This window comes from Amblyomma mixtum, chromosome 4, assembly GCF_055824585.1.
Source record: "Amblyomma mixtum isolate Tamu chromosome 4, ASM5582458v1, whole genome shotgun sequence".
Lineage (NCBI taxonomy): Eukaryota > Metazoa > Arthropoda > Arachnida > Ixodida > Ixodidae > Amblyomma > Amblyomma mixtum.
This window is the reverse complement of record NC_143015.1, coordinates 66,930,338-66,957,117: the sequence shown is the minus strand read 5'-3', so window position 1 is coordinate 66,957,117 and position 26,780 is coordinate 66,930,338. Positions and strand designations below refer to the sequence as shown.

At 50.0% G+C, this 26,780-nt stretch overlaps 1 protein-coding gene across 8 annotated transcripts in view; it reads right to left on the bottom strand.

Annotated features, from left to right (window-relative positions):
• The window catches only part of LOC149346727 (uncharacterized), a 44,724-nt gene that overhangs the window by 6,690 nt on the left and 11,254 nt on the right, over positions 1-26,780 (bottom strand). For 3 of the 8 annotated variants that reach the window (XM_089586652.1, XM_089586656.1, XM_089586658.1), the window contains exons 1-8: positions 23,885-25,264; positions 17,510-17,696; positions 13,435-13,575; positions 11,072-11,836; positions 9,171-9,206; positions 6,846-6,992; positions 5,351-5,379; positions 3,514-3,579 (exon numbers count right to left, since the gene is read on the bottom strand). In XM_089586652.1, the coding sequence (XP_089442778.1) occupies positions 3,514-3,579; positions 5,351-5,379; positions 6,846-6,992; positions 9,171-9,206; positions 11,072-11,836; positions 13,435-13,575; positions 17,510-17,666 (1,341 nt within the window). In that variant the 5' untranslated portion in view covers positions 17,667-17,696; positions 23,885-25,264. Of the gene's footprint in view, positions 1-217; positions 241-3,513; positions 3,580-5,350; positions 5,380-6,845; positions 6,993-9,170; positions 9,207-11,071; positions 11,837-13,434; positions 13,576-17,509; positions 17,697-23,884; positions 25,265-26,780 lie in introns of those variants that run through there. The other 5 variants (XM_089586653.1, XM_089586654.1, XM_089586655.1 and 2 more) reach the window with 3 other exon arrangements.

Here is a 26,780-nt window from a genome sequence, read left to right as displayed (position 1 = left end):
GTTCCAAACAGCTGAAAAGTATTTTGATTTGAAGTGCCTCTACATACACTTCAGCAAGGAGGCCAAAAGGCGTGGTGCCTGACGAGGGCCTTCCTCCCTGGGATAAGCAAACTGCATACAGCATATATGCACACAAAATAAACAAATGCAATAAATGTAGCGGTCAGAGTGACACTTGTTGGCATGTTAAAAAAACTGTACAGCAATGTTACAGTACCTTCAGAGTTGTTGAGGTGCATGCTGTTGGATTACAGGGAGGTATAAAAGGAACAAAATATATATAATCATGTTAACTGTTATCAATTTACAGTATGTCATAGGATGTACCGGAAAGTCATGCAGTCAACAGTGCAATCACTTTTCTCTTGTATGTTTTTTGAGTTCTGCATTTATATAGGTCATGAAAATTTGTTTTCATTCAAAAAGGTAGTCATTTGGCATCTAATCGTTTTGAACCCGTAATTTTTTTCTTGCTTTTGGTGCTCTTATTGTCATGTGCCAGAGGTGATATGGGTTTTGTGGTAGCTCTGGTGTTGCAAAAAACTGATGTTCAAGATAAATTCTGTTATACGTTTCAAGCGCTAGCCGAGGAGTTTTTAATTGAAAAATTGTCAATAGCCCCAAGCTGTTCCACTATACGGGTTCGTGCTATCTAAGTAACATACATTAGCAGTTGCTCGTATGGCCTTTTTCTGTAGCAAAAACAAAGCATTTCAATTAGTCTGTGTTGAGTCTCCCCATTTCAGCAAACATTAGTGAAGATGCGAATGAATTAAACTGAAATAAAGTCGCTTTTTGAGCCATATTGGTAATATAAGCCTAAATTTGTTTAGAAGGCCCACTAATCGCCTTTTTTTTCTTACTTGATTAATATGGTCAGTCCACAGCACGTATTCATTAACTATAACTCCGAGGTTTATTGACTGCACTCGTTGTAAAACATTTGAATTTTATAATATGACTGACTCATCATCTATGACTTTATTTTTAGCTCTGAATATTACATACTTCGTCTTCGTGATGCTTAATTCTAACCTGTTGGCCCGCAACCAAAATGTAAGGTTTCCTAACCAGAGATTTGCTCTACATTCAATTACTTGTAAACTCGCGTCATTAAAGAAAATATTTAAGTCGTCAGCGTATAAAACTGTTTCGGAGCAAGGAAGAATATTAACAATACCATTTATGTGAACGAGGAATAGCCAGTATTGAGCCCTGTGGCACACCAGTGCGTATAAGGCCGTAGCTGTAAGGTGTGTCGTTGATCATTGTGAATTGAGCTCTGGATGATAAGTAACTCTGAATAAGACTAAGCGCGAAGCCTAGTATCCCAGAGCAACAACTCTCTAAGCTTCCGGCCGTTCCTCGATGTGAAGGGTTGGCGCCGACAGCCATGTATTCTCCTCATCCGTTCCATGAGACGGACTCTCTCAAGGCCAGCTTGGTCACGTGACAACAAAAGGCACATCTTTAGAGAACATCCGCTTTCAGCCAACCTAGATAACATTCCCCGTCAGCAACCCCGCCTAGAATACTGTGATCCATAGAGGAAGACCAAGACATGGGAGGTCCTTCTAATACCGCTATCTGGGAGAAAAAAAGTGGTGGAAGTGACGTGGTTCTGGCGGCCATCTTGTCCGGGTGCCCTAACAAAACGCCCAGAAACCATGTTGGATTGCAAGAGTGGCTGTAGTGTATCCCGGTGGCAGACCAGGAGAGAGGGAAAGGACGCATGGCTTCTAAAATAATTAGAACTCGCCCAGACGCTTCCCTTCCTCTATGTCAGGCAGCCCGTATTACCCAGGGCGCTCTTAGCAATGGCCAGGAACGGCATACCAGCTGCCACGGCGTGGTAGTTGCTCTTTCGGAGTCACACAATGTAACATCAATGCCTATCCCGTTTTTTTTTTTACTTTCTCGACGAGTCTTGGTGGTGTTGCTGGAAGTGGAAGGTCTTGAGGATGAGGGTAGACGGAGGGTACGACGCAGCTACCTAGCTTCTTCGCCCAGGGATAGAGAGAAATGCTCGTAGGGTGTTGCGCTAAGACTGGGAAATTAGCGTTTGTGTTGTGTCCCTTCAATTTTGTGCGCTATGCATCCTCATGCTGAAAAATTGCATGGAAGATAACGACTCTGTACCCCCTACCATGTTCGACTTCAGAGCAATACTCTCGACGCAGGACGTACCCCTCCAAATGCAAGAAGATGTGCTGCGAAAAGTACCCAGAACGGGTGAAAATCTCATAATGGCCCTGGACATCAAGGGGGCATTCGATAACGTCAGCCACGAAGCGATCCTTACGGGCCTGGACGACCTGGACTGCGGACGCAGAATCCACGCCTACGTCAAAGCCTTCCTGTCAGATAGAATTGCCACTATCTGCATGGCTAGAGCTTTGATCGGACAAAATTCCCACGCCAAACGAGGGAATACTCCAAGGGTCAGTTATCTCACCCATACTCTTCAACATAGCTATAGTAGGTCTAGCTCGAAAACTAGAGAAGATCGAAGACAACAGGCACGCCATGTATGCCGGCGACATAACAGTCTGCACAAATACGGGCTCCCTCAGGGAAGAGAAAGAAAGGCTACCGGAAGTGGACTCCTGTGTAGAGTAATACATCGGAGAAAGAAGACTCGCATGCTCGACCGAGAAATCGGAACTGCTGCGAGTCCGGAGAGGCAACGAAAGCCGGACCGTCCCAATCAGCAAGGACCTGAAACTCAAGGCCTACCTGGAAGGAAAGCCCATAGTGGAAAGGAAAACAATAAGAATCTTAGGTATGTGGGTTCAATCCAACCAGCGCTGTACTCACACTTTCCCCTTGTTCAAAGCAGCAACGCTACAAGTCGCACGCATGATCACCCGCATCACCAACAGGCGACATGGTATGCGTGAAGAGGACACAATAAAACTAGTCAGAAGCCTAGTAGTTAGTCTAATCACGTACAGCCTACCCTACCAGTGCCTCAGCAAGAGCGAAATACAACAAGCGGATTCCCTGCTACGCGAACCGTATAAGACAGCGCTCCCACTACCGCGCAGCACGTCTACACAAAAATTCATGACCCTGGGATTGCAAAACACCTTCGAGGGGCTACGAGAGGCGCAGCTTGAGTCGCAAAAACTCAGGCTGCTGCAGACAACGACTGGAAGAGCACTCTTACAGAGAATCGAATACCGCGAGCAGATGCGAGAAATGACGAGGACAAAAGGATAATGTCCAGCGACCGTTGTGCAGACCAACAAGGCCTGGTATTGCGAACCCAACGGGCGGCACTGGCCAGAGGAGCCCTAGATTGAGGGCAACCGGCCATTGTTTAGAAGTGGACGACTTCGACAGGCAAGACTCCTGGGGATACAACCAAGGAGAGAGAACATCTCTGCAGACGCCCCAAAACCGCAGAAAGAAGAAACGGTACAATAAAGTTTTTCCTTCCTTTCCTTCCTTCCTCGTTTCTTTTATTCTTGTATACGCGCAGTGAACATTGCTTCACAATGACAGGCTTACATTTACGTTGAGAATCCCCGGCATGGCATCTTCAGGGACCCCGTCGGCGATTATCTTCTTGTGGTTCTGCAGAAAAGCAATTAAAAATTCCCAACACACGCATTTACTTGCCGAAGACACTTTACACGCCCCCAGTACAGGACTGCGGTTTACAAACACATAAATGTGGTAGGAGAGATACACTAAAAGAAGGACATTGTAACACGCATTTATAAAGGAACACAGGTTGCTCTGTGGAACTTAAGCACAATACACAAACAATTAAGATATCAAGATGCATTGTGGCAAGGAGCAATAATAAATGGTAAGGCATATAAGCATATAACTAAGCACGTAAATGAACACGAAAAGCTTCATCATCAGAGATAGTAGCGATGAGATTGGGAAGGTCATTCCAACATGTTTTCGCACGTGGCAGCGCACGTCATTTAAAAGCACCCATGTTCTGTTGATTACGCTTTAAAGCTGCGTCGATTATTAATTTGAGTAGATATGCGCAGACGTGGTTCCAGTGGTAGCGACGATCTCCTTGAAGATTCAATACGTAGTATGTGGTAAGCGCAGAAACGCCGTATCACGACGAATTCCTGATGGTTGTAGTGGAATGTCACGTTTAATTTCTGTTACTCCAGCACACCAGCTGTGTTCTAGCTTGTATCTACAGACTTTGAGAGATGGCCAAATGAAGAAGCATATGTTAGGCAGGGTAATGCGCAAATGTCAAAAAAATTGCTGGCGGTTTAGCATTGCTAAGACGGCTTAGCATGGCTAAGCACAGAATACTGCCCTGTATAAAAGTCAATGTGCAAACAGAATACTTTTATATGGTACCTCTTTCCCCTCTATCCTTTCCGGCTGTCCCCTCATCTAACTCATTCCGTTTCTCCAGTCTGCCTTCTATCCCTCTGTTTCCGCTGCCCCAGTCTAGGTGCTTCCCCTAGCGATGGCAGATACCGGGGCTAGCAAAAATATTTTCCTTCCTTTTTCTTATTATTTTAAATAAACCACTACTATTATTACTACTATGGAATATTGAGCGAAAGCAGGTTTTTGCAGGTGGGCACCAACACCAGCCACGTACATGAAAGCGAGATTGAGGTGTCCACTGGCCCAGGTAGCCAGTTTTGCGCCATTCCTTTCGTCAAAATCATCGGGCTCTACAATGTCGTCAATGCTAACGGCAGAGAACCCAACGAGCGCCGGCAGCCCACTTGTTTTGTTTGATTTCGTTTTTTAGGAAAGGAAATAGCGCAGTAACCATCACATCTTGGTGGACACCCAAACCACGCCGTAAGGGAAGGTATAAAGGAGGGAGTGAAAGAAGACAGGAAGAAAGACGGAATTGAACATTGAAGCTGGTTTCTGAGGAAAGGAAATGGCGCAGTATCCGTCTCACATCTCGGTGGACACCTCAACCGCGCCTTAAGGGATGGGATAAACAAGGTAATGAGAGAAGATACGTGACTCCTCGACTTAGTCAAATTGTGGCGCCGACGACCTTGGCTTGAGTAGGCCGGTAAAGCTTTGGATTTAAGGAGGAAGTTATGCAGGTTATGACTCAGATAATTCAATGTTTTTAATACCGCGGCAGCGTTCATAACAGACCAAGAAATAGGAGTGAAGTACACGTCTATGCATCTATAGAAATTTGCCCTAGCCACTCTTTAATTTTTTTTTTCATTTAAAAAGGCAGCGAAGCTTCACAAATCAGTTAAGGCGTCATTAACTGAGGTTCTCGAATCGAGCTGTAACAAGGATGGCGCATTTGCATCCACTGCGAGAACCACGGAACAAAAAGGCGCATTTCAACGCTCATTTTGAAAGTTTGTGCACTCACTTGCTGTTTGCACAGAGGCTCTTTCTTGGCTGAAAAAAAAAGAAAAGAAAAACAAGAGAAGTGATGCACTTTAAAGTTGGTTTAATACATGACGCACAGCTCTACCGACCGACCCACCGACCAACCAACAGACAAACCGACTGGCGGACTGATCATTCGTTTATCGCAAAAACATTTGGCGCTCTCACTGGTTGGCGGGTGGGGCTGGTGGTATCGTAAGGAGTTGAGCCAAGAGGTCCTCTGCCATGTGATGCGATTTAGTAGTGATTCTAAAATAGAAGCACTACTCAACGCCGGAGGTAATGCGGTCAGGGCAAGCCCAGGCTTCAATACGCGTGTGTAATAGCCCCATGCGAGTCAACTGCTCTTACAAAGATTGAAAGAAATCAAAGGAAAACGCTTTGGTTATTATAAGCATTCGCTGTTCAGTTTCCCATAAGAATTGATGCTAATGCACAATACAGCTCAGACACTGACCGCCCGTCATAGTCACCACCAATTCCAGCAAGAAGTGCAACACACCGCCACCATCAGGAAACAGATTTTCACTTGCGTCACAGACACGGCTCGGTTGGTCATTTGGGTGGGTCTGGGCTAAGTTTCTGAGCGTTACAACGAATTTCCCAAAACGTAGTTGATGTGGCCACCACAGACCTGTACCTTTCATCCTCCACAATATATGAACTGCGAGACGCGACCACAGTGTTTTTTTTTTCTTCATTTTTCAGCTTCTGTGCGGTTGTCAAGTGACCATATTGCTTGAAAGTAGCCATGGTTCGCAGTATAGGCGAATAAAGGAATGTGAGAGATTAGGAACAAGTGAAGCAGGCTTCGAAATGATGGTACAAGCAAAGTGTTATCGCTCACGCAGTGCCTTTTCGATTTCGAGGCCAGCACTCTCCTGCCACTCTCTCTCTCTCTTTCGCGAACTAGTCCCTAGTCGCACTAATTAACGCTTTGAAGTGCAGCTTTTTTTCACACATGATTTTATTTTATCAGTGGAACCTAATTCCCAGAACAATCCACTCTCTACTACTGAACGCATATCAGAGTGCTCATGATGCAATATGTCGTTTTTTGGATTATTGAGTTTGAATTTTTCTTATTTTCGTGTCTTCTGCATTTTATTGTTTTCGTTGCCCGCTACAGCAATATCGCCAGCACGGACCACGGTATGCACTAATATTAAATAATTAAAGTACGAAAATATTTCCCTTAAAGAGATTTCAATGGTTGAAGAAGCAGCGAGTTGTCAGTTCTGTGCCTCTTCTTGAGCAAGAATTACTGGCAGCACGATGATGGCGCTCGCTTTAATCCCCCGCAGCTCGCGATATGACGTAAGCCGACGCCCTCTTTAAGTGGCGCCACGTAGCGGCGAGTAAGCGAAACGACGCGTCCTGATGGTTCTCATTGGAAGCGAGCGATGCGACAGGCATTGAAAGAGCGAGAGCGGGCGCTGGCCGAAGCGGCAGCGATGGGCACTGCGTATACGCACCCGCTTGGGGTTTCTCGAGGGCTCCGGGTGCGGGTGTCATGATGGTGTACAGGTCGTTCACGGTGCAGCCCACCAGCAGGATCTTGGTGTTTGCCGAGAGCCCCGAGTCCCGCAAGGTGGCGCTGTCCACCAGAGGCTTTGGCACCCCTGAAGAATGCAACGCTCCACTAGCCTCGAAATTGGGGTTGAGGGGTGCAGACAACTTTATCGTTGGAGATCGCATTAAGATTCTCGAGTTTGATAGCCGCCGCGGTGGCTCAGTGGTTATGCTGTGGGTTTAGCTCCACGGGAGACACACTCTGTAGTAAACGACTTCGCTGTCAGTGCCCCTGGCAGCGCCGCAGTACGTCACAACAGCAAACTTCCACGTTCACCTGGCAAGCCCATACATATTGGCTTTGGAGTGGGCGCCGTCGTGAATGTGCCCTGAGTGGTCACGTGATAGGAGTGGGCCTGGCTCTTCATGTGCCATGTGAGGCTTTTCTTACGGCAAAAAATTACGAGGAACTTTAGCAGCTAAAGTGGTGAAAGGCGAAAGCCTGAGTGCTGCATTCTGCTACGCGATTGTTCACTTCACATTCCGCTGGTGCATTAATTAACTGCCAATTAATGACGCTTAAGCTTCGCCTTTAGGAGTGGAACGCGACAGCGTGTTGTAGCGCTGCCAGGCGGTCCACGGAACGCCACCACCAGTTCGGCGCGATGCGTTGCCCTTTGAATGCAACGCTATTTGAGGAAAGGTTCTACGCCTTGCTCGTCGGTAAATTGGTTTTTGAGGAAAGGAAATGTATCTGTCTCTCATATCTCGGTAGACACCTAAACCTCGCCGTAACGGGAAGGGAGGAAGATGGGAATGAACGAAGATACCGTATTCACTAGACGCGCCTTTGTTCATTCCGAACCATCGAGCTGGCATGGCGGAGTGGTAGCGTGCTCGTCTCGCACTCCGGAGACCGGGGTTCGATTCCCGAGCTCAGCCAATTTCCTACTCGGTTTTATTTATTTATCTGGTCTGACTAGAAAGGTTAATTAGGCTAATTGGTTAAGTAAGTCCCACTAACTTGGAGCATCACTATACGATCCCTTTAATTGGTTGCATGGTTACTAGCCAAAGTACAATTGGCCCCGTTTGAAATTCGCGCACTGTGACGTCACGACCGTTTCGTCCAATTGAAAAGCGTGACATTTCTGTCGACAACTTCTGCTTACAACGATGAGGCATTAGAGATTTCCGCCTTAAAACTGGGAGGGGGAACGTACCTTTATCCCTTCCCCTCCCTCGTCCCGGAAAAGCACAAGGAGTATGGAAGTCATCTTAAGCAGTATATGTAACCGGCCCAATATTGCGAATGGATGGATTCAATCTGGTCCTTTGTAGGGCCGGCCTTTTTCCAATATGTTTCCAATGTTGGGACTGATTACCTTTGCTGCTGTAAATATGGCTAGTCAGTTTATGCATACATAGCATTTGAAATGTCCGCCAGGAGGGAAGGACTGTGCTGCTCCCCTCTGCACTTGGTTATGTATACGTGTGTAGCTTACACGTATATAAGGGTGCATAATACCCCTGTACTCGTCGAGTGATGGTAGATCAGTGGTAAAAGGCACTACCGCGTTGAGGAGGTTGCCAGTCAGCACCCAACAAGTGGCCCTAGTAGCCCAGGTTGGCCGAGGTTGTTTCACAGCTTGCCTACTCCGGTCGCGCGGTGGCTGGGTAGCACTACCACTCGGGAGGAAGTTTCCGAGGAAGAAGCCAAGCTGTTCAGATGTGTTCAGCTCAGGCATCGAGATGCCATTTCGGACCCCACCGGAACACAGCGCTACGCCACAAGCGCCGGCGATCGGCGCCATCCTGTGTTCGGAGCACAGTCAAAGTCCTTTCGATTCCGGGATGGAATCACCCCCGCAGGAGCACTAGAGCTGCCGAAGCTTGGAGCACTTCGGGTAAATGCTGGAGTTAGGGTGTCTAGGTGAGCGCCCTAGCTGGTGTCGGTGAGTGGCGACACCGCGGGGATTCCTAGCCTTTTGCTAGTTGGTTTCATTATTTTTTTTCTTTCTCGATCTCTTTTTGTTGCAGGCCATGTTCAAGTGCTGTAGACAGTCTATAAACTTTGTATACATTTATGGCCATACACTTTTAGTAGACGTTTTTGTAAAGACAGTCTATACCCTGTGAAGACAAAAATAAATATCTGTAGGAAGGCAATGGGGTCTATAAGAAGTCTATAGACTATCTATAGACCATTTTTATTAGGGAGGATACCAAAGCCCACAGCACACAATGGCATAGCCGACCGAAAAAAAAAGTAAAAGCGGGCAACGTACCTTTGTAACACAGCTTCTGCATCTCAGGTTGCACACCTGCGAGCGAAACAATGGCTATTATAAAAAAAAATTAGCAATTCACCGGTCAAGTGAAGTTAATAAACCGCGCAGCCACTGTTTAAAGCAGTGTGGCGCAACTAAACCACGAAAGGAACGTACGTAATCCGCGCTTCTCAGATGGTTTCTCCATTAACGCGATCTAAAGGGGCTCTGAAACAACTTCCGAGGAGAGCGCATAAACTCGTTCAATCACTGTATTGTGTCGTCACGAACACCTGAGCCAAATAATACACTTCTACACGAAGCAAGGAAGCAACAATCATGCACGAAAATTGGCGAGCCCTTCCCGGCGACTTCTTCGTGCTCGCACCCTCCTCCGTCGCTCGCATCTGCGTGTACGAGTTCAGAGACGGCTATTGGTTAGATTCTTTCAGTCGTCAGGCAGCTACCATGGCCGCGACCAATAAGCCGCGCAGCTCTGGCGAGTCACGAAGCTCCGCCCCTGGAGGTGGGGCCGGCGAAGAAGCACCGACCTTCCAGCGTGCAAAAAGTGACGAAAGAAGGGGAAAGGTGCCTTGAAGCTGAAATTAAAATTTTGATAACAGATAGCTCAGCTTCTACAAAGCGCATTTAATGCTGAACCAAGTTTTCACATAGGGAAAGCCGAGCGCAAAGCTCCGGTTTATGTACCCAATACCCTGACGCAACAACTGTAAATTGAATCACGTGACACCACGCGATCACCACGTGGCTTTTTACCGCCCTCTACCGACACCTTTAAAAGACAAAGGTCAGAGGTCAAAGGTCTAGTGGTGTAGCACCAAGGTGGACCACACATGGTAAGGCAGAAGTGCAACCATTTGTCTCAAGGTCGTTCAAGGTCATTCGTAGGCTCTCGGCGAAATGCGAGCAGCTTGGCAAACTTCAAGGCCAAAGTTCAAGGTCACGGTGCAAGGTCGAAGGTGGTTAAGGGGACCACTAGGGTTAGGTATATGTGCATAACAACACTAGCCCTGACTTATCTCAAGGTCGTTTCAAGGTCATTCGGAGGCTCACCGCGAAATGCGTCGCAGCTATAGTGGTGAAGCTTTCGCTGCGAAAATCCTTGCTGCACAATATTCGTGAAGCGGCGTGCTTTAACGTCCCAGGCATACCGCAAGAGCCCCTTTCAGGGACACGTGTCGCAGAAAATCCGGCATAGTACTCGCCGGTGTTGTATCTGGTCGTATATCCCGTATTTTATGCTGTCCCGAAGTTTCATCGCTGAAAAATAGACCAGGAAGTACTCTAAAAAAAATTTCGTGATCCGCGGTGGTTGTGGATTGCGGGAAAACGCTCGAACAATGAACGTTCTTATCCGTCAGTTTTCTGCTTAGATACTCACCTCGCGCAGCAGATATCATCCCGACTGTTTCATTTTTTTATCGTGTTTATTTTGCTGCACTCCGCAAACATTCTTTTTTAAATTTGTGAATTTTAAATTTGATTTATGAAGATTTCTTCTCTGTCTAGATATGCCAATGGAGACTCAAAAAACCAAAGCTCCTGCTTAACAAAAAAATAATTACAAAAATGACTTAACATGTAGCGTGCCAGTAGGAACACAGCGAATGATAACCAGACTTTTGCGGCCTTTCACAAAATTTAGAGGAAAAATATGCATTAGAAAACAATTTTCCGGGGCTATAACAGCGAACTTTAGTGAGAGCAGTCATAAAATGATATCTAATATGCTCAAAAAATTCATCTAAATGCATCAAGAAACAAAAAAATTGCTGAAAGTCGCGTCCCCCTTAAAGGCAAAGGCTGTCCAGGGCTCATCATTATGTCTGCTTTGCCCGGAGAACATAGAAAGAGGACGGTTTCGCTCAAACCAAAGTCTAGTTTTGTCCCGTACTTACCGGTACACTCCGTGATTTTCTTCTTTAAGGCGGACATCTTGGCCGACAGGGGCATCGAGATCGCGTGGGACTCCTTGCTGTACGTCACCACCAGGGGGACGGGGTTCTCTTCGTCCGTCTTGCTCTTGGCCTTATCCATGTCTTGCTCGTCCTCCTCTACCGACCCCTTCTCGTCCCCATCCTCACCCTCGCCAACTCCCAATACGCCGGAGTCGTCATCTGCCTCCTTCCCACCTTCATCGCTCTCTTTTCCTTCCTCCTTTCCCTGCTTCGTGACGTCACGCTCTCCGTCTTCCCTTCCCTCCACTTCGTCACTTCCCTTTACGTCTCTCTCGCTCTCTTTCTTCTCCTGTTCCTTCCCCTGTTCCCCTTCGCCTTCGTCAACATTCCCCTCGCTTTCTTGCCCTGTCTCCTTCGTAGTCTGTTCCCTCTCATCGTTAGCTACCACCTCTTCCCTATCATATCCTCCTCCATCAGTCTGAACCATAACATCCCTGCCGTATCCCCCTCCCTCATCGTCCTGACTTTCACTCTCCTCCTGGTCTTCTACGAAGCCCATAACTAGCAACACCGCCGCAATCGCATCCTGAAACTGATCACCATCTATGACTCCTATTTCCTCTGTGCCTTCATCTTGCTCTTCTCCATCCTCCTCTCCATCCTTATCACCCCTCTGCTCTCTTCCATCCTCTTCTTTCACCCTGTCTTCCCCGTCTCTGAGGGCCTGCTCGGAGATGTCTTCCTCTCTCCCGGTGCCGGTGGCGTCTGCAAGGGTTAAAGTGATCGGAGAGGTAGAAAGCAATCCACGTAAAGTTAATCGACATGAAGGATGGAATCGCGAACAGACCCACTCAGCGCGATGCCACGTGGTTCAATGGCACGAATTGTTCGTTGAGTAGAAGCGCCACCGCTACGGAGGTTAGAAAAAAAAAAAACAGGAAGCACCATCACAAAATGACCGCGCATCCCAATCACACGTACACAAATACCAGGACCAAGTGCCCGACACGCAGCCAAGCTATACTCCGTTTCATAATAGCAGGCAACGCTGCGGAGGTTGCTGAAGTAGTGCGTCCGCGAAACCATATTACTCCGCCACGTATCATACCTTCTTCTCTAAACTCCGGTCATTGTTTGGAAGAATACAAAGAGCGGTATAAAACTATGTAGTAGAATTGACCATCACGGTCGAAGCTGTGAGGCGCTCAGTGTTCGGGCTCTTTAGCCACAATTTTCACGGAGTGTGAACTACTTTTTGGGCGCTGATTTAGTAAAAGCGATTCGCCCTACCAACCGCGTATCATACCGCCACTTGTACTTTTTGCTTCTCGAAATCTCGACGAGTAGCAGGACGAAAATGTGGCAAGAGGTAAAACGAAGTCCAGGAGGTGCCAGTCACGGCACTTAAGATTTGTCGCTACGAAATATGTGTTCGCATTGGTTGTGTGGCGGACTACTTTCCGCGCGCGGACTTAGCCTGCGCGAACAGGCGCGCTAGCTTTGGCAGCATTGCCTGCTATGCATGCTGCTATGTATGAAACGGAGTATAGGTCATAACCTCCATTTCAATGGGAGCCAGATCAGACCTCTTCCCTCTCTTAACGCTCTTCAGTTACCTGGCCTTTGTGCGTTTCCACACGGGTGGTGAGAGAGGGGGGGGGGGGGGGGCAGCGCCATGCTACGGGAAATGGGCGAACAAATTTTTGTTCTCTTTTTCTTCGAGAGGGGTGTGTGTGCTTTATAGAGGAGAATTCGACCATGGTGCCAACTGCCACCACCCAGTTTCAAAGGAAACGCTCCTATCTCCCATCCATTCATTCGTCAGCCATGTTAGCAGCTGGCACTATGACGTAAGCCACCGTTCCATATAAGTGGCGCCACACAGCGACCACTAAATGAACCGAGGTGTCTAAGCGTGTCCTACTGTGAAGCGGGCGATGTGATTGTCATTGAAATTAACGAGGTGCTGGTGTCACGCACAGCATTAAAGGCGCGCGAATGAGTGCGCCATCTACGACACCTGTAAAGGAGAGCATGAAGTGAGTGCCTGAGCGGACTCTTGGAAGGCAAAGTCTACAGCTAAGTCCGGCTCAGCCAGGGCTTGGTTTCAACGCGGTTCAGCATGCGAAGGAGGATGCACCCAGCAGAGCACCCAGTTGATAATTTTTTTTTGTAAAAAATAATATTACACTGGACTACACTAAATCGTCGTGATTTTTTTTAGCCGTTATCGCAGATTTGAAGTCGTAACACTTTTTAACCGTAAGTATAATGCGCCCCGTCTCACAGTCCTGCTCTTGTTCTCGAGAGACAAAACTAGCTTAGTTCCGCAAAACAAAACTGAGGTCGCTGTTCCCGCTTACCTTGAATAGACGCGTCGTTCTCAGCGCCTTCGCTGTCGTCTGCTACCCTTCGTTTCTTGGTCTCGGACACTCCGCTGTCCGTGTCTGCCTCAGCTGTCTCCTTGCCACTGTCACTCTTGCTTCTTTTTCCAACCGCGGCCGCTGTGAAGCGAATAATGTACAAGGAATGTTTCAGAAAAGCTCACTGGAATTTTTTGTGCATATCGCTTCTCTGACCGAAAAGCGAGAAAGATTAAGCCTTGGCATGATGATGATGATAATAGCTCGATATTGTTTACCAGCGTGATAGCAGCTTCTACGAAGAGCAGCACGGCTAATGTGTTCAGCAGGCACAGAGTAATACAGTTTAACCTCATTATAACGAAGTTGCAGGGCCCCGGCGATTATTTCGTTATAGCCATAGCTTCGTTACAATCCGTGTTGACCGAATTTCCAAGGGCAGTCGCCATTCCTTTGTTATAACTAATATTTCGCTATAAACCGTTTCATTATAACGAGGTTCGCGTGTATTATGAAGTTTATGCTATTGAAAGGAATGTCATAAGGGGCAAGGCCAAGTATCTTGAAAACACAAACGATGAAGAGCTGGGAATATGAAATGGAGAATGGGGGTAACTGTTAGCCCGGAAGCATCGTTACACACGCCTTACTTTCACAACAGGACTGAGTCGCTTTGGGACGTTAAACCCCAATAAACCAATAAACAACAGAACTGAGGAATGCACAGGGGTCTCCCGGGCGAGAACGCTTCTGGCCTGCTACTGGGAGAGGAAGATTCACGACTGTAGTGATGACGTCATACAATAGGATGCACGCAAGATGGAAAAAAATGTACGTGATCAAGCACAAACCACACATTACCTTCGTAAACTCTATGCAGCAGGCCGTTCGGGTCTCTGTCATAAAACTTCGCTTCGCGTCGGGCTTGATCAGTTGCTGTTGATACGCTTGATAAAAGTCACATTGATAATTCGGCCGAAGCGCAAGATCGTTCCCATAAACAACGAATGTAGTCTTCTCAGGAGAGTTCATCGTTAACAGCTTTATGCGTATTCACCGTTCGGCACGTAACCTCCGCACACAGAAACAGTCGCTGAAATTCCACCCTCTTTTGATAAGCTTCCTTAGGCAGTCATAAGCAGCTCAACTCATATAAGTGGGCGACTTGATCGGTCATGCTTTGGCTGCAAGCGAAGAATGCGAGCAGACACAGACAGGGAATGAAGGACGCAGAGGGCGCTGCAAGAGCACAGCGCAGCGCTTTGTACAGCCGATAACGATCCGTAGATAAGCACGACAGAATGAACAATGCAGCCGTTGCACTGCTCCCGGTGTGTACTAAGCGCCGTTGTGCAGAAACTGAGCCCACTCCACGTGTCCCATGCATGCGTCGCCCACGCAGTGTCCCACGCAGTGCCGTCGGCTCCGCATACGCAGTTGTGGCGAGGCGCAGCGAGTCACATGATTCGACAGTTGCGAGGAGAGCGAGTGCCGTTGGCTCAACGCGCGCAGCTGTGTCGAGGCGCAGCGAGTCACGTGGCATGACGTCAGAGCCAAGCCTATGCTCCTACTAATTTAAAGGTCAAACTTCATAGCCACGTGACCTTCAACTTTGTACGGGAGGAGTAGAGCTTACGCTCTAAAATCAATTAGCAAAATATTTTGCAGTTTTGTCGTGACGACCATTGATCTTTGTTACGTAGTGTTTTTCTAATATACACTAGTTTTATTCTGTAATACTTTTCTCTAGTCTGTAGTCCTGCAGCACTTTTCTGTAGTAAAGACATAATTTTGTTGTTACTACAAGAATTTAAGTTCTTCATAAAAGTTTTTGGTACACAACATTACAGAAAGAACCTGTTGTGACAAAAGAAACTTTTGTGTTGTGTTTTTCGACGGGGCTGGCTGTGGCTGCAGAGCGCAGCAGCTATCGGTTAGAAGAAAACCTTGGGGCTATGGAATATTGCTGGTGTGTTATGAAGTGAATCAACGATCTGCAAGACAGTGAAATCTTCTGGTCATCCTGAGAGAGGGAAGCGGGGAAGCGACAGCGGTACTACTCTCCCCTGCGGGCGGAAGCCTTGGACCGCCATTTTCGGAGCAAACCAGGAGTCTTCTACGTGGACGCGTCCGGCCCGGACCCCAGGGGATGGTACACGGCCGCGGTCGTCCACGAGGGTAAAACAGTAGACGCCCTTACTTTCAAGGCCCAGTCAGCAATTCACGCAGAAGAGGTTGCCATCGCTTTGGCAGCCTCTCACACCTCCTCCAAATACATAATCACCGACTCGCGAGGGGCTTGCCGTAACGTCACGCAAGGGTGGGTTACTCCCCTAGCTTATCGCATTTACAAAAATTGTAGTCGAGACTCGGATCCCGCGCACCGATCTCTCGTTTGGGCTCCAGGTCACCAAGGCGTCCGCGGAAATGATACAGCCGACGCCGCCGCCCGCGCGCTCTCTCTCCGGGCATTTCCCACGGGACCCGACGCCGACCAGGACTTTGATTTCAATCAGATTTATACTTTTAAATAAATATGCGAGTATTACAAATCCACGCACCAAACTCTGCCCACCCCGTGCAAAGGGCTGGGGAAGGTCAACGAGCGGGTACTCCTGCGCCTGCTCACCAACACGATGTTGTGCCCGGCAACTCTGCAACATTTCGATCCTCAATTCGACGGGCGGTGCTCACACTGTGGGGAGGTGTCTGACACCTACCCCCATCCCAAACCCCACCCGAGAGGACTGGGATCGCCTCCCAGTCCTCTCGGGTGGGGTTTGGGATGGGGGTAGGGATGGGTCCTGTCCGGTTGCTGCACCCTCGAGGCCCCAAGGGCCTTAACGCAGCGCGCCCGTGCTGCGGCAAACGCCAATGGGGTACCTGACTAGGCATCCCACACGAACCTCAACACCTCTCCCTATGATTTAATAAATGTTTTCACCACCACCACCACCACCACCACCACCACTACTCTCCCCGGAATAGAGCCCGGTGTGTATTCTGTAACGGACAAAGATGGACCATTCTCGATTGTCTCAAGTGTCTACACAGCACACCTGGATTGACGACGACGTTGGCGCGGCCTTTGTTCGCCATTTCGGAATAGTCCGTTCTTCCCCGCCTTTTCCAGTAACGACGGTATGCAGGCACTATTTTCCTTCAGACAATCTCTCTCTAAAAAAAAGTGGTGGCGCTTTAAAGCAGTGAAACCGAGTAGACGTGCGACAGCATGTGTTCATTCTTCGCCACTTCTCTCTGGCATCTGCATGTGCACGGAGCGCGTTTCCCGCTCTCCATCTTCACACTCCCTACAGCTTGCACGATGCTCCTCCGAACTTTCCCGAGCTTACCCGACTTACTCCGATGCTTCACGCAAGGCAAGATTCTTGCTCGCGGTTCACACAAGACAAGAATCTTGCTCGGGGTTGGTACGTCTGGAGTAGGGTTTCCGCACAAATGATGGGCGCAACGGGGTCATGGTTTTACTGGGGCGGCGTATACCGAGGCACATCAAACTGTCTATGAGATCGCTGCAGAACAAGTCACTACTGGAATGACAATAAAATTTGCGGGGGCTTAGCCTCGATTAAGGCTGGTGGGTTGCGAAAGCAAAAGCGCAGCGCCTCTAACTGAAGGAACGCAGTGCGCCGCGGCTACAGGTCACGCGTGGCTACCGGCTGCCGCTGCGCGACGACTCAATCTTCGGTAATTTTTTACATTTTGTTTTTGATGTTGTTGTGACTGAGAGAAAGAAAACATAATCTACAGCTGGTATGACGTCACAGCGGCAGTAGCGCCACAGGTGCGCATCGCGGCAAACACACACCGTATCTGAAGCCGGGCTCTCAAGGAGCGAGTTGGTCGCCCATAATCTACAGCTGGTACGACGTCACAGCGGCAGTAGCGCCACAGGTGTGCGGCGCGGCGTAACTGCAGCCGGGCTATCTGAAGTAGCGAGTTGGTCGCCCATATTCACTCCGCTAAAGATCAAACGTAACGGCGGCCGGGTCACGCGAAGGCTTGAAAGTGCGAGTAGTATTGCTTTCGCAATAAAAGGAAGTTCCACACTCACCCTGCGGTTCCTGGTCTGTCGCACCGTTTTCGGCGCCTTTTTCTCCGTCACTGCTGTGCAGCCTGGGGAGCTTCGCCTCGCTTTGTCCACTCCCCTTGTCCTCTTCCCCGAGCTCCTGGTCGCCCCCATCGCTGCTGTTTCTTCGCTTGGCGGCCATGCCAGCCACTGCGTCAGGAGAAGGAACGCCCTGCGGACGGATACGCTGTGTTTATAGATGGATGCTCCAGGTATAAATGTCTGCGTAGAAGCTATTGCTGGAATAAGCTACGCTAGCGAGCCGATGGCCTCCGCAGTCGTGCTCTCTCAAGTGCGGAAATAGTTTCCGGGTTCTAACCCGGCCGCGGCGGCCGCGTTTCGGTGGAGGCGAGACGCAAAAGGAGCCCGTGTGCTGTGCAGTGTCAGTGCACGTTAAAGATCCCCAGGTGGTAGAAATTATTCCCGAGACCTCCACTACGGCACCTCTTTCTCTGTTCCTTCTTTCACTCCTACCTTCCTCCCTTCCCTTACGGCGCGGTTCAGGTGTCCATGGAGACGTGGGACAGACACTGCGCCATTTCCTTTCCTCAAAACCAATTTTCAATGTGACTGTGGTTTCAACATTTCCGCTCATTACAGTGGCGGAATAAGTCGCTCACGTGCTAAACGACGGGCACAGGGTAACGGGTGCTGGTGACGGACCATGAATATATTAATCTAGTGCCATTCATTATCATTTACAAATCCACAGTTCCTGGATTCGGCCGCCGCGGTGGCTGAGCGGTTATGGTGCTCGGCTGCTGACCCAAAAGACGCGGGTTCGATCCCGACCGCGGCGGCTAGAATTTCTTTGGAGGAGAAATTCTAGAGGCCCGTGTACTGTGCGATGTCAGTGCACGTTAAAGAACCCCAGGTGGTCGAAATTTCCGGAGCCCTCCACTACGGCGTCTCTCATAGCCTTAGTCGCTTTGGGACGTTAAACCCCATAAACCAAACCAACCAACCAGTTCCTGGATTCGCACGAGGCGCCTTTTTCAGGACTCTGTCCCTTACATGCATCTTCAAGTATCTGGCCTAAGAAACATTCTGTGGTGATGCATTTTTAGTGCGGTAGAACTACTAGAAGTGGTTTTGAAAACAGGTTTTTGAGGAAAGGAAATGGCGGAGTATCTGTCTCACAAACCTCGGTGTACACCTGAACCGTGCCGTAAGGAAAGAAATAAAGGAGGGGAGAGGGACTGAGAAAAAAATTGGCGGGGGGCTTAGCTTTGGTTAAGCCTGGTAGGTTGCGAAAGCAAAAGCGCAGCGCCTCCAACTGAAGGAACGCAGTGCGCCGCGTCTACAGGTCACGCGTGGCTACCCGCCGCCGCTGCGCGACGACTGATAGCGTCTTGGAACGCAGTGCGCCGCAACTCAAAGCGTCTTCGGTGTTTTTTGTATATTTTGTTTCTGATGTTGTTGCGACTGAGAGAAAGAAAACAATCTACAGCTGGTATGACGTCACCGAGGCAGTAGCGCAACAGGTGCGCAGCGCGGCAAACACACACCGTAGCTGCAGCCGGGCTCTCTGAAGGAGGAGGAGGAGGAAAACTTTTATTCCTATTTACAGTGAGAGGTCGATGGGGCGAGCCGGAAGGGCCCGCCCCTTACAAACACTAGGAGGGATCCCTAGTCCGGGATCCCTGTAGCTTCCGCAGCGGCCCGTGCTCTAGCTACCAATGCCTGTTGGGCATGGAGTTCGGAGCAGCCGCGCAGGGCAGCTTCCCAGTCCTCTCGAGTGGGGTGGAGGTGGGGTGGGTAGGCAGGATTGGAAGGGCATGCCCACACCATGTGGTAGGTGTCCGAAAACTCCTCCTCACAGTGTGGGCACGCGCCCGAGAAAGAAGAATTGAAGTGCATAAGTACTGCCGGGCACAGTACAGTATTGGTATAGAGGCGGAGAAGCCAGCGCTCCTCCACCCTGGTGAGGCCTTTACAGGGAGGGGGATAGAGACCATGAAAATTTTGATAAAGAGAGGTGATCTCTTTAAAGGTGATGGCCGGATTGAAATTGAATTCCGGATCAGGCTGCGGATGAGGCGACGCCCGGTGAGTAAGCGCGCGGACGGCAGCGTCGGCTGCCTCGTTCCCCTCAAGACCCGCATGAGCCGGAGCCCACACGATGGTACGATGGGTCGGAAACCCTGTGTATTCGCATGCGTGGAGAATTTTGAAAGCACGGTCTGGAATATACCCTTGCTCAATATTGCGGCAGGCGCCCCTGGAGTCCGTAATAATGACTCGGGACTCTGGATCTGCGGCGGCCAGTGCAATGGCGATCTCTTCCGCAAATGTAATGTTTGGGGCACGGAAAGTAAGGCCCTGAACTGTAGTGTTTTGGTGGATGACGGCCGCCGTGTACCAACCCCCATGGTGTGGGCCGGCCGCATCCACATAGAAGACACCTGGCTTGTGGCCATATTGTTGAGAAATAGCCTCCGCCCGCGCGAGACGGCGACCATCATGGGTGTCTGCAGTCATGTTCTTCGGAAGGGGTCGCACCTGGAGTGCAAAGCGCCAGGCTTCAGGGATGCGGACCCGTTCTTCTGTATGTGTTGCGTAGGATATGTGTAAGCGGGTCAGAAGGCGGCTCCCCGCAGGTGTTTTGCTTAGGCGCAAGTATTGATTGTTAAGATGAGCTTCTCGTAACTCCCCAAAGGTGTTGGTCATCCCCAGACCGAGGAGACGCTTGTTGGACGTCGTTATGGGCAGGTCGAGCGCTCTCTTATAAATCTTGCGGAGAACTACTTCTAAGGCATTCTCATCGCATTTGCGTAGGTGGAGGTAGGGAGCCGAATATAAAATCCGGCTGGTCACGAATGCATTGGCCAGCCGCAGGGCATCTTTGCATCGTAGTCCCCCCCTTTTATTGGACACCCGGCGGAGCATCCGACCCACCTGGTCCCCCTCCTTACGTAGCTTGTTTAGGGTAGTGTCTATCTTGCGCCTATGATGAATGAAAAGCCCCAGTACCCGGATCTCCTCGTGTTCAGGTATCGGTCCGCTAAGTAGGGAAAGGGCAATTTTGGTTGTGCACTTTGAGTTGGGGCGTATGTGCACAAATTCAGATTTGCTCGGGGAGCATTCAAGACCACAGCGACGAGCGTATTCGTCCACAATAGCTGCCGCTTGTTGCAGGTTGGTCTCGATGTCTCCAACCGATTGTTGTGTTGCCCAGAGGGTGATGTCGTCCGCATACAGAGCGTGCTGCACACCGGCGACCTCTGCCAGCTGGGTAGGGAGCTTCATCATGGCCAGATTAAATAGTAATGGCGAGAGGACAGCTCCCTGTGGGGTCCCTCGTGTGCCAAGTTGATATGGGCCATATTCTGTGTCTTGCAGCCGGATATAGGATTGGCGATCTGTAAGGAATTGTTTGATATAATTGAAAGTATTGCGCCCACAGTCTGTTTGCGACAAATGGGATAGGATGATCTCGTGGGTCACATTGTCGAAAGCCCCCCGCAGGTCAAGTGCGACGACTACTTTATCATTGCTGGGGTGCTCGACGGGGTCGAGAATCTCCTTGTGAAGTTGCAACAGGACATCTTGTGCGGACCGGTGTGGGCGGAAACCGTACATGGTGTCTGCGAAAATGTTTTGCTGTTCCAGGAAAGCCGACAATCTGTCGCGGACCATAGTCTCCATCAGCTTCCCCACACACGAGGTGAGGGAGATGGGCCGGAGGTTGTCGGTGTTAATGGCTTTACCTGGCTTGGGAATGAAAGTTACTAGTGCCGTTTTCCAATCTATGGGGAGTGGTGTGCCTCCAATCCAGATAGTGTTGAAGTAATCGAGGAGAGTTTCGTAGGCGGGATCTGGGAGGTTGGCAATAAGCTTTACCGTCACCTTGTCCCGGCCTAGTGCTGTACCTCGCTTCATTTTAGCCAGGGCCGCTTTTAGGTCATGGAGCTGGAACGGTTGATCCAAATCCGCGTTCTCGGAACCTGCATACGAGTACGCCTGACCACGGGGATCCTGGTGTATACTCAAATATTTGTCGCGGAGCGCATCGGCCAGTTTGGCCGTGTCTCCAGTGAAGTTATGTATAGCCCTTTGAAGCTGTTTTTGTGTCTCAGTACGGGTTTGTGCCGGATCAATAAGGGCGCGGAAGAGGCGCCACGTACTCAGACTCGACATTTGCCGAGCTGCAGTGTTGCATCGGTGCACCCAATTGGAGTCGGCGAGTTGGGCCGCGTATTGTGCCGCCTGTTGGGTGATATCCGCGATGCGAATTTTGAGTTTCCGATTGTGTTTTTGACGACGCCAGCGGCGGACTAGGCTGTGTCGTGCCTCCCAGAGGTGGAGGAGGTGGTTATCCACCGCCGGGCTCGCCTCTGAGAGTTGAACATTTTGCTCGACTGATTTCAAGTGGGATACTAGGTGTTGGGACCACGTTGAGTATCCTTGGTCCATTATCGATTGAGGATTGATGTAGCTGCTCCTAAATTTGGTCCAGTCGGGTAGTTTTGCATTGGCCTGTGGTCTTGTGAGTGGCTTGGTATGGATTGTAGTGGTAATTATGCAGTGGTCGCTACCGAGGGATTCCTCGGTGTTCCTCCAATCTGCATAGCGAATATTTTTCGTAAAGGTGAGGTCCGGACACGTATCGCGTGTAACGGAGTTACCTATACGAGTGGGTTGCGCGGGATCCGTGTGAAGAGTAAGGCCCAGTGTGGAAACAAGCTCCGCCAACTTGCGTCCGCGTTTCTCTTCACGTGTGTACCCAAATAAGGTGCTGGGAGCATTAAAGTCCCCAACGATTATGAGGGGATCCCGATTCGCCACCTTCAAAGCCCGGCTGAAGATATCTGCGAATGTAACATTTGGTAGCTTTGGGGGACAGTAAATGTTGAGTATGTGCAATGGGGGGTCCTGTTTGCGTAGCGGAAGGATCGTCACCATTACATAGGAGAAATTAGCGAGTTGGTCGCCCATAATCTACAGCTGGTATGACGTCACCGAGGCAGTAGCGCCACAGGTGCGCAGCGCGGCAAACACACACCGTAGCTGCAGCCGGGCTCTCTGAAGGAGCGAGTTGGTCGCCCATAATCTCAGCTGGTATGACGTCACAGCGGCAGTAGCGCCACAGGTGCGCGGCGCGGCGTAACTGCAGCCGGGCTATCTGAAGGAGCGAGTTGGTCGCCCATATTCACTGCGCTAAAGATCAAGCGTAACTGCGGCCGGGTCACGCGAAGGCTTGAAAGTGCGAGTAGTATTTCGCAATAAAATTGGCGGTGGCTTAGCTCTTCTACGCCAAGATATATGTAGCCTGAGGTGAGGGCGAGGTCTGCACATCTCGGTGGGCACCTGAACCAGAGGGAAGGCGCATAACTGCCCTCTTGGAACAGTGGACATCGCAGTCGTGCTTTAAACTAAGTGGCGGCAGTGACAGGTGTGCGCTGCATGCGTTAGCATTGACAACATTGTGCCAAAAACGCGGCGCTGAAGCCAGAGGCCGTCGGCGTACGTCGTGTAATTGGTGTTGGCGTTGACCACGTTTTACACTCCGATCATTTTAAGAAAAGGAAGCGCGGATAATGGCTCCCTGGATCAGTGGACGCTTGAATCGCGCATATATAGGTACGTGGGGTGATGAGAGAGAGATGTGGGCTGCAAGCATTAACAACGTTGTGCCAGAAACGCGGCGCCGAAGCCATAGGCCGTAGGCGTTCATTGTGTTGGCGTTGACAACGTTTTTACACTCCGATCATTTTAAGGAAAGGAAGTGCGCCTAACTGTCTCACTGGGTCAGCGGACGCCTGAATTGCGCTTATAGGTAAGTAAGCGGGGTGATAAGAGAGAGATGTGGGCTGCATGCGTTAGCGCTGACAATGGTGAGCGAACTCTCGCGATCTCCTCTCACTCGTAACGCCTCCCACGGCTGCCTCACGAAATACTTGCATAGACCTCGCCTTTGAGAACGAGGCTTTGGCATTGGCGCGGCAAGTCGAGCATATATCCATCTATTTCTCCGACCACAAAGCTTCCTTCCTGACAATCAAGAACTCTCATTGGAGTGTTTCTTGAAGAAGGAAAATGTGTGAAAAAATTGGCGGGGGCCTAGCTTTGGTTAAGCCTGGTAGGTTGCGAAAGCGCGCAGCGCCTCCAACTGAAGGAACGCAGTGCGCCGCGTCTACAGGTTACGCGTGGCTACCGGCTGTTTGAGGAAAGGAAATGGCGCAGTAATTCTCTGTCATCTCGGTGTACACCCTAACCGCACCGTAAAGTAAGGGAGGAACGCCACCACCCGTTCGGCGCGATGTCTTGTTGTTGCGACTGAAAGAAAGAGAACTTGTAGAACGCCGCCGGGCTCGCCATTCTGCGGCATAGGCGCGTTGCTTAGCCAACCGCTCTTGCCTTTCTCTTTCTTCATCTGTCTCCTCGGCACGGCGCCGGCGTTTGCGCGCAGCCCGTCGCTCCAGCGACGCCTTGTACAATTCAGACATGACTAAGCGGCGCCCCGTGTATCCTTTAAGTATCCTCTCCTAGCGAGCGCCCTCACGCGGCGGGCCGAGGAGGCCGTCACGTGGTAGCCGCCGCGCCGAGCGAAAGAACGACTACGGTCGAAGAGGCGAGTTGGGGCCCATGCTCTCCTCCGGTCGTGACGTCACGCTGTCACGTGGTCGTGCCACGTGACAGCGAAGGAACGACCTCCGCCGACGGCAATATTGCTTTCGCAAAAAAAATAACTTGTCTGTAATTGTACATACATGTCTTGCTCGAATTATTTGCCTCAGTCTATCGAAAAGCTTGAGCTGATGAGCTGCGCTCAGATTTCGCATTAGGAGGAAACCTAATCGTCAGCAATTTTTTTCTCTCTCTCTCTGCTTGATGTGGCATTACACTGCATAGAGCCTTTATTGGAGCACATCGTGTTTACCCAACCCCATTGCCGCTTGTATATTGGAATTGCAGCCCAGTGTTTTATGTCTGCCCTATACCTTGGAAACCTATGTTTGTGCCCAAATGAGGGCATTGTTTTAGTAAATTTTCTTGGAATCTGTTCATCTACCTTGAGTAGTCGTACATATGCTTCCGCATTCTCTCGCAAGAAGTGTTAAGTGTCTGGTGACATTAGGGTCATTTCTTTAATCTACACCAGCTACACCAGTGTAGCGCAGCTTCTTTGGAGGTATTGGACATTTGCTACACTGGTGTAGCTGGTGTAGGTTAAAGAAATGGCCCTATTGTGTCTGCAAATTTTCTTTGATTCCGTTCATCTACCTTAAGCACGTGAACATTTCTCTCGTGCGCTGACAATGCACAAGACGCTTACAGTCAGTGAAGCCGTTCAAAGCGCGAAATGTGCTTGTGGGTCATGCTCGAAGACGCTACCAAATGTGCCAGAGAAGTCCTCGCTTTCAGCCGCGCAGTTGAAATAAGTCTGTCGTGCTGCTGTAGAAAATGCACTATTCGTTTTGCTTTGATGAACGGCTCATGTTTGTTATTCTGAATTGTATGCGTAAGGCAACTAAAAAATGGTGCCTGGCAGAAGCTTTCGGGCTACGTGGAAGCAGTTACATTCGAGTAAACAACTTCACCGTTAGCATCACGGGCTTTAGGGCCGGTAGATGTCAGTGGGCTGACGTTCGTCTACGGAGTCCATTTTGATTTCCAGTTGAGTAGCTCACACGCAAGCATTCTTGCTCTCGCGACTCGGGCACTGGATTGTAGAATACCACGCTACCGGTGTGCAAGCCTTTCGATTCTTGCGTCGTTGCTTTCGACGCCTTCTGTCACGAGTACTAAAACACGTGGACCCAACTTTCACGGGCAGGGCAGTATGCTGACCTATACCACATGGTGTGGGCCTGCCAGTTAAATACAAATATATCAGTTATAAATCAGCCAACTAGGGAGGGCTGGGAGGCGGCCCTGTCCAGCTCGGACCTGGAGGCCCTGGTCCAGAGAGCACGGGCAGCGGCGGCAGCCAATGGCGTCCCGGAATAGGACTGCCACCCAGGTCAACGTCCATCCACAGCTTCCCTTCCCAATTCAATACAGTGCCATAATAAATGTTTGCTCCTCCTCACGAGTAGACAGGGCAAGCAAATGTTCACGCCTTGCACGGAAGAAGTTTCGACGTTTCCACGCTCGTTACGCCCAAAGAATTGCTTGCTGTACTCTCGGGCGTTGTTGAAATGGAAGCACAGGTCGACGCCTTGAGCGATGGATGTGTGCTGAGAAATTGAATTTCGTTCTTCGATGTGATGAAGAAGGAGTCGAATGGTATGAAGGGGTGAGAACCTTCCAGAAAGGATCTGCAGAAGCGGGGCAAAGAGCGCATAACCTTGAACATATAGAGCGATGCCCTCCCCCTTCGACAGGAAAAAATTGTCGAAAGACGGTAGCGGAAATGACTCGAAAGCGCGAGAAAAATGGCTGAGGCTTAACTTGGTTAAGCCTGGAGAATGCGAAGCATCATCGTGTCGCGTAATTTGGAGGCGCACAACCACAGCGACGGCGCGAGGTGGGCCCCCGTTTCTCCACTGTCGTGACGTCATCGTGTCACGTGGTGTGACGTCATGTATCACGTGATTTGGAGGCGCACAACGACATCGACGGCGCGAGGTGGGCCCCCGTTTCTCCACTGCCGTGACGTCATCGTGTCACGTGGTGTGGCATCATCGTGTCACGTGATTTGGAGGCGCACAACCGCAGCGACGGCGCGAGGTGGGCCCCCGTTTCTCCCCTGTCGTGACGTCATCGTGTCACGTGGTGTGACGTCATGTATCACGTGATTTGGAGGCGCACAACCACAGCGACGGCGCGAGGTGGGCCCCCGTTTCTCTACTGTCGTGACGTCATCGTGTCACGTGGTGTGACGTCATGTATCACGTGATTTGGAGGCGCACAACCACAGCGACGGCGCGAGGTGGGCCCCCGTTTCTCTACTGTCGTGACGTCATCGTGTCACGTGGTGTGACGTCATGTATCACGTGATTTGGAGGCGCATAACCACGGTGAAGGGCTGAAGTGGTAGCTAAAGTAGTATGCTTCGCATAAAAATTGTAAGGTACACTAAACTCCGTCATAAGGTTATGACGCGACCGCGCAATGCGTTAATTCCCACATATGCAGAAGGTAATTCTCTAATTTACATTCATAGGTCCCTGGGAGTCCTAATACGCCTCCTTGCGTAGTGGTGCAGCGGTTAATCGATGCAACAGTGGGAGAGGATGCTATCCAGCGACATCCTGAAAGTCCAGCAAGGACTAGTAAGGCGTGCACGCAGGGCAGCTACCCTCAGCGG